At 34.7% G+C, this 11,746-nt stretch overlaps 1 protein-coding gene across 3 annotated transcripts; it reads right to left on the reverse strand.

Moving 5' to 3' along the window:
* Positions 1-1,055: 1,055 nt before the first annotated feature.
* Positions 1,056-11,331, reverse strand: LOC120082621 (nudix hydrolase 11-like). 3 transcript variants are annotated; one of them, XM_090316922.1, is made up of 5 exons: positions 10,964-11,331; positions 10,718-10,860; positions 9,533-9,652; positions 9,197-9,429; positions 1,056-1,269 (listed from the first exon to the last, which is right to left on the reverse strand). In XM_090316922.1, the coding sequence occupies exons 1-4, from the start codon at positions 11,235-11,237 to the stop codon at positions 9,199-9,201; spliced, it is 768 nt and encodes a 255-aa protein (XP_090173048.1). In that variant the 5' UTR covers positions 11,238-11,331; the 3' UTR covers positions 1,056-1,269; positions 9,197-9,198. The 3 variants fall into 3 exon arrangements, with proteins under 3 accessions (XP_090173048.1, XP_038893802.1, XP_038893801.1); XM_039037874.2 differs by lacking the exon at positions 1,056-1,269 and adding an exon at positions 9,044-9,102; XM_039037873.2 differs by lacking the exon at positions 1,056-1,269 and having other exon boundaries at positions 9,044-9,429; positions 10,964-11,330.
* Between the last annotated feature and the right edge of the window lie 415 nt (positions 11,332-11,746).

Here is an 11,746-nt window from a genome sequence, read left to right on the forward strand (position 1 = left end):
TAGAGATTTATGAACTAAACCCTATATTTTATGTTTAAAAAAAAATTAAAATAAAGATAATGATGATTAAAAAAACAAGAGTTATCCTTATATTTCATGTTTATAACGAAATTATAACAACGATAATGATAAAAATAATTTAAAAATTGTATAATTTAGTTAGAATTAACATAAAATAGAATATAAATATAAAAAGTCAAATTTAGAAAATTAATATAATATAAGATTTGGAAATTTAAATCAACATTTGAAGATAGAAGATTCTTTAGATACAAATTTGGAGAATTTTCAAATTAAGAAACAAAATTTATGACAAAATATCCACATGTAGAGAGGAAATTGATTCACACTTAATATCTAAAAGAAAATATATAGAACCAAAATTATGAATTTGATAAATTAATTATAGTATAAATAATAAAGTTGTTGGATTAATTACAATGCAATTAAAAAAAGTAGTCAAGGGCATTTTAGGATTAACAGAAAATGAATTCATGTGAGTCCCAATCATTTTGCTATGATTTTGATAGAGTCTGGAGTGTTAAGAAAGCCCATTGATTTGGTCTCTTTATATTTATTTTTCCTCAATGTAAACCCATATTAAAAGGATCTAATATTAATAAAGTTTGTTATTCTTTATTCTTTATGTACATGAAGAATTATCTTATGTGTGTTTAAGGCAAGAGTTTTTCCTCCCAACATTATATATTGTGCCTCTTATTCTTATAAATATATACAAAAGCTAGGGTTTTCTCTTGCACCAATTATCTCTCCAATGGCCTTCCTTTTCTCGTTCTCCTATTACCTTTTATTTTGTTAAAATGGTATCAAAGCCCACGTCAAACAATTAAGGGTCTTCAATTTTTTCCTTCTTTCGTCGTCTTCTGCTTATTGCTAGAGTCTAGTATCACACCCCGTCCCATATTACCCTCTTAACCTGGAAGGAGATGTGACTACAGCAGTTACCCGCTCTTTTGCTGGCACTTACTGCCTAACTAACTTTCTTAGTCTAATACAACCCTGAATATATACATTTTATCAATATACTGAACAAATTACTCGAAACTTAACACATTTACATTACAGGGTTTTAAACATTATTCATATATACACTTGTGTACATTACAACTTTGTGAGCCCAACATACAACACTAGTCCCCATATAACCGACACATGTGTACTAACAATTATAGAATCATCAATTCCTTCAACCTGTGTTTTTGAATGGCAGAGCAGCAATAGTGATGTCTTCTGGGAAGTGACCGCTACCTGGGAGGGGGGAAGGGGGAACATTTGAAAACATGAGCTAGAAGCCCAGTGAGTGACTAGCTTTTAAAAACATAAACTATGCATTAAAACTGGAAATCAATACTAAAAGCTTAAATTGAGTATAGCTTAATAAACAGTAAGCACATAAAACATAGTGCAACATAATACATCACAATGTATTTGTGCTAGAATATAACTAGCTATTTATCATCTGAGAGTGGCTCGTAAGCTCTACTCTCTGTTCCAGCCTCGCTGGTTCACTGCATGGCCAGGGAAGGAATCCTTCGTTCCAACCCTCTACTCTAAGTAATCCCTAAGTTAAGATGTGACGCCTTCATCCACTACCTTCACCTAGTCCTACTCAACCAATCTCAAGTTAAGGTGTGACTCCTCTATCCAACACCTTCCTCAAGTGTGACGCCTCCATTCAACATCTAAGGTGTGGCTTCCAGGATTAAGACATGATTCCTCTATTCAATGTCTCCCCTCAAGGTGTGACTCCTTTGTTCATCACCTGAGGTGTATGAATCCTCTGTCCAATGTCTCCCCTCAAGGTGTGACTCCTCTGTCCAAGTCCAAGTAGCCATAAGCTCTCATAGCCCGGCTTCCAGTTCCATCTCATATCTAGTCCTTGGCTCAAGTACCTTCTCCTCTAGTCCCTCAGTACTGAGCCTCTCATACTTCTTAAGGCACAATCCTAGCTCTACTAGGATTTAGTAACTTAATAGCACCTAGGGCTATCGCCTATTTATAGATAGTGAAACATTTAACCATTCTTTCACACATCACAGTCAATGCATAGTAAGCATCATATAAGTATGTTCAATAAAAATAAGTTGAACAATCATTCATAAAGCTTTTAGAAAACATTTAGAGTCACTCACAGTCTTTGATGTCAACCCTCCAACGCTCAGCACCAATAGGCATTGAGTACTTAGCCAAATTCTCAAGCTTTAACTTGATTAGACAGATTATCCTCTTAACCTGGAAGGAGATGTGACTGCAGCAGTTACCAACTCCTTCCAAGTTAAGAGGGTAATCTGGGGCGAGGTGTGACATCTAGTTTATGAGCACTCAAGCGTCTATGATGGGAACTAAGGAATCAGAGGCGTCGACTTCATCTTTTTCACAGATGTTTGGGTTGGGTAACAAGATTTCCATTGTCAAGCTCGGTGATGATAACTTTCTTCTTTGAAAATTTTAGGTTACAACTGCTTTAGAAAGGTATGATCTTGAACAATACCTCCAATCGGATCCTCCTTCTGAATTTCTCACTGTCAAAAAACAGACAGATATGACTTCATCCTAAACAGATAGATATGACTTCATCCTCATTCGCTCGAACTCAGATTCCTAATCCTGCGTATAAAAGATGGAGGTGTCAGATCACCTTATTTCCTCATGGTTTCTTGGATTGGTGAACGAAGATGTGTTGAATCAAATGTTGAGTTGTCATTCAACCAAAGATATTTGAGCCACCGTTCAAGGTATCTACTCTATCCAATGTCTTGCTTGAGCTATGCAGTTCAAAAGCAAACTTCACAACCTGAAGAAGGGAGCTATAACTCTAAAAGAATATTTTATGAAGATTAAACAATGTATGGATGCTCTTGCATCCGTTGGTGAACCCACATCCAAGGATGATCACATATTATACATTCTGGCTAGGCTAGGTTCTGATTATGAATCCATGATCTCTGTTATTTTTGCTAGAACTGATTCTCCCTCTATCCAAGATATCATCTCTTTGTTGCTTACTTAAGAATCTAAAAATGAAAGTAAGATTAGTCCTGAAGGAGTTTTTCCATCAGCTAATCTTATGTCATATAACTCAGAAAATGATGGTGAACAATCCTGAAAACAAATGCTTCTCATCAATCTGGTCCCAATAGTGCGAGGGGTCGTGGAGGTGGTCGAAATAGAGGGTGGCGCTCCAATTGGAATGGTCAAAACAAGCTCAATGCGAAATTTGTACTAAATTTAGGCATACTGCAGATAGATGCTTTATTCAATACCTTCCTCCTTGGGCAACCTCATCATCACCAAGTTATTCTAATAATATTGTCTTTCCAGCTTCTGCTAATAATTTCTCTCCTATGTCAACTATGCTTTCCTCTCCTGATCTAAATGTGTATAGCAACTAGTATCCTAACTCCGGTGCTACAAATCATTTAACAAACAACCTCAATGACCTATCTAATGGATCTGAATATGAAGGCGGAAGTCAGATCTATGCTGGAAATGGATCAAGTTTGTCTTTTCTTCATTATGGTTCTGCTTCATTTCTTTCCTCAAATTCGTCCAATCGATCCTTACATTTAAACAATCTACTTCATGTTCTTTCAAGTACGAAAAATCTAATAAGTGTTTCTTAATTTGTGAAAGATAATAACATTTATTTTGAGTTCCACCCTACTTTTTTTTGCATGAAGGATCGTCTTACTGGCCAAATTCTTCTCCAAGAGTTGTTCCATGATGATCTATAACATTTTAATTAATCTTTGTCTCCTTCTACCTCCCTGAAGTCTGCTTCACCATCTCCCACTTCTCAAGTGTTGAGCGCAATCTCCACTTTATCTTCTGTTAATGTTTATTTTAATATTATTGATATTTGGCATAGGCAGTTAGGTCATCCTCATTTCTCTGTTATTCAATATGTTCTTAAAAGTTTTAAGCATTCAAATGAAAGTATGAATAAAATAAGCTTTTTTGATGCTTGTGCTTTGGGTAAACATCATGCTCTTCCTTTTACATCTTTTGTTAATGCATACACTCAACCATTGTAACTTGTTGTCTGTAATCTGTGGGGCCCCACTCATACTTTACCTCGCAGTGGGTTTTGATATTACATTAGTTTCATGGACGTTTATGGTAGATATACATGGATTTACTTTCTTCCATCCAAATCTTTTTTTTTTTTTTTTTGGTATTCATGAAGTTTAAAATTCTGATTGAAAAATTATTGGGTCACTCTCTATTAAGACTTCAGATTGATGGGAGTGGGGAGTTTAAACCTTTCATTCTTTTTTTAACACAACATGACACCGAACATCGTATTACCTATCCCTATACATCCTAACAAAATGGCATCATTAAAAGAAAACATAGACATATAATGGACATGGGACTCACAATTTTATCTCAAGCTTCTTTGCCTCTTAAGTTTTGAGATGATGCTTTTCTATATTTGTTTATCTCATAAATCATCTTCCTACGCCTGTTCTTAATCGTGTTAGTTCCTTGGAAAAGCTTTTTGGTCTTAAGTCAAATTATCCTTCCCCTTGAACTTTTGGTTATAAATGTTTCCGTATTTGTGCCCTTATCAAACTCAAACTATCTCTTCACTCCGTTCTTTGTACATTTGTTGGTTATAGTAACTCCTACAAGAGTTATAAATATTTATCTCCTGATGGTCGTCTGTATATTTCTCGTCATGTCTTATTCGATGAATTGTCTTTTCCATATGCATCATCATCCCCTTCCCACATTTCAACCTCACATATCTCTAACACGACATATGTTTCTCCTCTATCGCCTATCCTTGATTCATGCTCACAGAACCATAATAATGATCAATCTAACTCTGTTCCAGTTTTTGCTAACTCTGAGAATCCAAGTCCTACTAATGTGTATCCTTTAGATGCAGTTTCTCGTGACAACTTACAGGGTGTTGCAGTTGATTTCTCCCTTCCTAACAGTAAGGTATCCCCTACACTCTCTACGAATGATGCATCTTCTCCTTTCCATGTTGAGCATAATTGGAATGTTGCTCTTATGGCTCATTTCCTTCCTATTGCTACTACACTCGTGGTATCCACGCATCCTATGATGACTAGAAGTAAATGTGGTATTTTCAAACCTAAAGTTTACCTGATTGGTTATACTCACATGAACCTTATGATGTTAAGGAAGCTCTTGAACATCGTCACTAGAAGAAAGTCATGAAGGATGAGTATGATGCTTTCTTGAAAAATAGGACTTGGATGTTAGTTCCTAAGCCTGTTGATGAAAAGATTGTTGGTTGTAAATGAGTGTTTAAAATTAAATGAAACTTGGATGGCTCTATTTCTAGATACAAGGCTTGGTTAGTAGCCAAGGGATTTCATCAAACTCCTAATATTGATTATACTGAGACATTTATTCTTGTTGTTAAGTCTGTCATCGTTCGTATTCTCTTAACCTTTGCTCTTATGAAATGGACTATTCATCAGCTTGATGTTAATAATTCTTTTCTTCATGGTTATCTCCAAAAGTCTGTTTACATGGAACAACACTTGGGTTTTAAAGTCTCTGGCTCTTAACCTTTGGTTTGTCATCTAAAGAAAGTTCTTTATGGCTTGAAACAGGCCCCCATGTCTGGTATGAACGGTTGAGTTCTTGTTTACATTGTCTTGAGTTTCGAAATTCCCAGGCCGACACTTCACTACTGCTTCATGTTAACTCTACTTGTTGTTATGTTTTAATCTATGTTGATAATATTAAGTTTTGAGCAAATTCTCTCATGAGTTGGATGGTTTAGTTCAATCTTTGCATTCCACTTTTTCCTTGAAAGACCTCAACCAACTTAGCTATTTTCTTGGGATTGAGTTATCTTGTCTTACATCTATGGATATGTTTCTTTCTCAATCTAAGTACATTTTCGATCTATTACATCGTACCTAGATGGCTGAGGCTAAACTGATGGCCACTCCTATGGTAAGCGGTCCTTAATCCTCATATGAATCAGAGTGTCATTGGTGCTTTGCAATATATTACTCTTACACATCCAAAAATCTCTTATAGTGTTAACAAAGCATATCAATTCATGCATTCATCAACTATTCTCCATTGACAATTGGTTAAGTGTATCTTGCATTTTTTGAAGGGCGCTTTATTTTATAGTTTTTTGCTTAAAGGCACTACTAATTTAAAGCTCTATGGTTTTGCTGATGCTGGGCATCTGATCCTGATGATCGAAAATCGACTTCTAGGTTATGTATTTTCTTTGGTGGGAACTTGGTTACTTGGGGTTTCAAAAAGTAGTCAATTAGATATCATCCCAGCATGGAGGCCAAGTACCACTATCTTACCCTTATGGCTATTAAAATAGTATGGATTCGTTCCCTTTTAAGGGAACTTTGTATTGATTTATCTCACCCTTCTATTTTGTGGTATGCCAATCTCAACTCAATGCATTTAAGGGTGAATCCTTTCTTACATTTGTTGAACTTGATATCTATTATGTTAATGACCTAGTTTTTAAGCAGAAGATTCAGCTTCGTCACTTTCATGCATCTGAACAAATAGTTGATGCTCTTACCAAACCGTTACCTGTTGCTAGCTTTTTCAAACTAAAGAGCAAGCTAACTGTTGTCGCTACACCTACCGTCGATTTGCAGGGGTGTGAAAGAAACCCACTTATTTGGCCCCTTTTACATTTATTTTTCCTCAATGTAAGCCCATGTTATAAGGACCAATTTTTTTTATTCTTTATTCTTTCTGTTACATGAAGAATTATCTTGTATGTGTTTAGGACAAGAGTTTTTCTTCCCAACCTTATATATATTGTGTCTCACATTCTCATAAATATATATAAAAGCTAGGATTCTCTTGCATCAATTATCTCTCCAATGGCCTTCCTTTTCTCATTCTCCTATTGCCTTTCATTTTGTTAAAATGAAGTATGAATTTGATAAATTAATTACAATATAATTAATGATCGATTACAATACAATTAAAGAAGTTGGTTAAAGACATTTCAGGATTAACATAAAATGAATTCACGTATGTCCATATGTTTTGCTATAATTTTGAAAAGTGATGTGTTTTGCTATATTTTCAAATGGAAATGTGATTTGTGGTATATGAACCAATTTCTCAAAAATTAAATAGTTACTAAACAGGATCTAAATGATTATCAATCGATGATGCCCCTTCATTAAAAAGTCCCCCACATGAATTAAGGTTATCACTATGCTCGAAGACAAACTTTGGGAAATCGACAAAAACCATCCCTTTCAACTTTCAATTCTAAAAATGACTCATTTCCAAAGATATTGTTTTTGGAGACCCCTTTGTAGGTGAAAACTCACAAATGTCCTTCATTAGAGTTCACCCTTTAAATTTCTCAATGATTTTCACCATTCTTTCTAACCAAATATTACTTGTTTTAATATGATAGAATAAGAAATTCCAAAACGAAATTTTTGTCCATGTTTTCGATTGATACTTGATAAAATCTTTTTTTTAAAAAAAAAAATTAATTAAAAAGGAAAAATTTATAAGAATTTTTCTAACAGAATATTCTGAATAAAGTTTTATTTGATTGATTTCATGAAAAGACTAAAAAAGCAATATTTTTTTTTCAAAATAGAAAATCATGAAATTCGACCAAGATTTAAGCTTAGAAATTCAATCTCGGCCAGAATTCATGATTTTCAACGAAATTCTCATCTAGAAAATTTTTAAATTTTTTAGCTTTTCTATTCCTATATTATTCATATAATGAAGTTCTTAGGTTGTTTTTATTAAAAAAAAAAAAAAAAAAAAAAAAAAAAAAAAAGTATCAATTTTTTCTTTTTAATTTTTATCAATTTTCTAAAAACTATTATCAAAGAGTTGTATCAACTAAAAATGTGGACGAAAATTACGTTTTAGAATTTTTTATTCAATTTTGATAGAAGTTGATGAAAAATTGAAGGTAAGAGGATAAAGATACTTTCACTCATGCTAACATCATCTTAAGACTCCAAAAACAATTTTTTTAACAAATAAAAATAAAAATAAACCCATTTTTCAGACATGGAAACCGAAATGACATTTTTATCAATTTGCCACAAACTTATGTAAAACAAATTACTCAACTATAAACTATCTCAGAAGATTATAAATTAAGCTATCATTACAACTGTTTCCGTAACAAATATACGAAGGATTACTTCATACTCAATGAGATCATAAAGAGTCTTTGTAGATGCTACACTTAGGAAAGATATTACTATCAAAAGAGGAAGATGATGAGAAACGAGAAAAATGTTTTACAACTACCTAAATTGATCTTGAAAGATGAAAACATAAATTATCGATCAACATATGAAAAGAAATCTGCATTCATTATGATCCTGGTGTCCATACTACTTCAACTGCATTTGAGAAAGAGGCACCATAGATTTTCTTAGAAAGGACCTTATCCCCACATTAAAGAGCCATTTTGTCCCTTTGCATGGCCATGGACTAAAGATCAAGTACTATTTTTGTGTTTTCATAATCATTGATTGTTTGGCCTTTGATTGATTCAAAGTCAAAAACGCAAAAACAAGGCCGCAGTGGGTGAGATAGCTCATCAAAACTGCCATGAGCCAATACCATTGATCAAAAGTATAATATAGGAGAATTTGTTCGAAGGAGGCCACCACAATATGGTTGATAGATTTTCATCATTGGATGTATGAGAGAAACTACAAATGTACTTCAAATTTGTATCTAATGATCACTAGAGGCATATAAATTTCTAATCTAATCCAACGGGTGGCAGCCTCATTCCGTAATTTTTTTTCCAATACTGTAGCATAACCAAAAGCTCAAAGTGTTGACATATATAACTCAAGTACATCATAACTCTGGATGCATAGCTCTCGAGAAATATGTTTCTGCAGTGCTCTCTCTAGAAAGAGTGGGCAATTTTTCAATGAATTGTGAGCCAACACTAACTAATAGAGAGGCCGTAGGATTTCAGAGAAATTGGCCTGCTAGCTAAAAGTTGTGATGATCTACAGCTAAAATTATAGAATTATAGTTTTCAAACAACAGTATGCGTTAATAGATAGTTACTCTTTGCACAATATTTTCTCCTCCCTGCAAAATGACAGACTTCTAAGGTTGCAAGAATACAATGAAATTGTTGGAATAAGGATAAGGTTACAAATAAATGTAAGCATACATGAAATACCTTCACTGCTGCGAATGTGAAGTTTTGCTGCTATTAGCAGAAGCATTCCAGAATCTGGGTCGCCGCTCCAGAAAGGCAGGTGGTCGCTCGAACACCAAGGATGCTGCCTTGATCAAGATACCAGCAGTCAGAGCCCAGATCACGTACTTCGCATTCTCATATTCATAGTCAAAAAAGTGTAGTAGATAATTATGTCCCATCCATTCATTCTCCACTGCTCTTCTTTTTTCATCCTGTGGCAACGTCAAACTGTGAGTAATGCAGAATGAATCACCAACCAAAACCATTCTGTAAACTTAATTTAATCAAAGTTAACATCAAACAAGTATGATGAACCTTGAGGAACATTTCCAAGGGAACATCAAATATTGCATCTACTTCAGCAGCATTTGGAGTTGGATTGAATGCTTCCCTGCTAGATAATAGGCCAAGGACAGGAACTACAGTCATACCCTTCTGCACAGAGAGAACACATATTGAATATGAAATGGTGGAAAATTCACAAGTTAGAAGAGAACGACAAGCAGAAAAGGTCCAAATTAGCAGTAAAATAAAAAAAATATGGCATAAAAATGATACTCTTGCAGACCTAATAGGCCTCAGAAAAGCAACATGCAGTTAAACCAAAAGAACATGCCTACACCTTCATTTCAATCAAATGATGTTCTTCCCTCTACAAAATGCTTTATCTAATCATCCAAGTTTAAAAGTTCCCCAGACAATGTTAAATGGTTACTGGAAGCGAATGTGATTGTATCAATAAACGGGAGAGGTAAAGTTTGTTCTGGTCGGAATGTATCTGGAGAAATTTGTAACGACCCCAAATCCCGATGCACATGGCTTGGCTCACAACCACGGTCAAGTGAGCTGAGAGGCACACTGAAGATGGTGGGTAGGCACATAGGTTGGGGCACACCCCACAAATAATTGCACGAATGATCAACTACTTTAATTGTGTTCTATTAATCGAAGTATAAACAATTACAAGTACTTATTGGTAAATAAAAAACTAACCACCAATGCAATAGCTATACCACTAACACACTATTTTGCACCACTAACCTTAAAATTCTCCTTCATCATTCCACTAAACCATTAGGCCACTTCTCTCCTATTCACGAAGCACTACCCTAAATAAAAACCACTAACATTAATTAGAGAAGAAAAACTAATTCAATTACTTGAATTAAGTTTGCAAATTCTTAACAATTTGAATGTCATCCGTTATCATGAAAGTCTTGTTTAATAATTATTTGATTTTTGAAAACTAAACTTATGAGCACTAATTATACCATGAGTTTCTTTATTTTATTATCTACTTTCTACCATGTTTTCAAAATCTACGATGTTATGATCAGGCGACAAATTAGTGCGACATAAGTAAAATTAACAAAGAAGTTCTGATCCCAACAAGCGTTTATATATCCTTCTACATCTAGACACAGTATAGATTGTGCAGTGAATAGGCTACACGGACAAACAAAATCTAAGCTCAATATTAAAAACAAGGAGAATATAAACCTTATTAACAAATGGTTCAAGAACAGTGACGATGTTAACAAGAGCAGGGGATAATCCAATTTCCTCCTCTGCCTCCCTCAATGCCGTCGCAACATCATCGGCATCACTCACATCCCTTTTTCCGCCGGGGAGTGCAACTTCCCCTGCACCCTAAAAATCAATTAACTAACTGTTGTCCTATTCCATTGCTCTTTAAATCAATTTCAATATCACAAAGATGAATTAGGGTTTGGGAGCGAGACTCACCAGAGTGGGAAGAAAGCGTAGAGGCTCGCTTTGTGAGAATGACGCGGAGCTCGCCAATGTCGGTCAGGAAGAGGCAGATGAGAACAGCAGCGCGGTTGGTCAGTTGGGCTGCTGCCGGAGTTGGTGGCAGCGACGGCGGAGACTGAGAAGAATTACCTGTGCGGAAATGTTCTGCTAAAGCCTTCAGTCTCTGAAGAACGTTTTCTCCAGAGCTTTTGGTGGCATGGACATGGAGGATGAGGATGCTGTCTCCTTTCTCCTGTCCTTTCTTCATCGTTGAGATTGGTGGGAAATTTCATCCTACCAAAAGGGGATTTTACTAATGTGATATTCTGAATGAAAAATACATACAACATCCCGGACATCACCTGTGTACCCCCATGAAATTGACCTTTCAAAGCTACATCCTAATCATCACGTATTTTTATATATCCTACCAAAATTATCAAATGTAAAAAAAGAAAAAAAAAATCTTCTCTCTTTTTAAAATATTTTATTTTATTATTATTATTATTATTTTTTTTTTTTTTGAGTGATGGAAGATGGAGGCATCAAGAAGGGTGCATGAGTATTATCCTTTTAGAATAAAAAATACGTCGGTTCAAGTATCACCTATCTTTATATATCCCATCAAATTATTTCATCATAATTGAAAAATTCTTCTTATTTCTTTTTTGAAATATTTTATTATTATCTTATTTTTTGTGAGTGATGAAAGAATGATGCATAAAGATGGGGTGCATCCTACCCTTCTGAATACTACATTACAATTTACAAGCAACC

This window comes from Benincasa hispida, chromosome 8 (genome assembly GCF_027475165.1).
Source record: "Benincasa hispida cultivar pf3 chromosome 8, pf3_genome.v1.1, whole genome shotgun sequence".
Classification (NCBI taxonomy): Eukaryota; Viridiplantae; Streptophyta; class Magnoliopsida; order Cucurbitales; family Cucurbitaceae; genus Benincasa; species Benincasa hispida.

Bases quoted from the DNA above. Each gene is read 5' to 3' on its own strand.
- LOC120082621 (XM_090316922.1), bottom strand. From the start codon at position 11,237: ATGAAGAAAGGACAGGAGAAAGGAGACAGCATCCTCATCCTCCATGTC. The intron at 10,861-10,963 runs GTGAGTCTCGCT...TTTAGGGTGCAG, and splicing joins TACGCTTTCTTCCCACTCTG to GGGAAGTTGCACTCCCCGGC. The intron at 9,653-10,717 runs GTTTATATTCTC...CTCTCTGTGCAG, and splicing joins TTGAACCATTTGTTAATAAG to AAGGGTATGACTGTAGTTCC.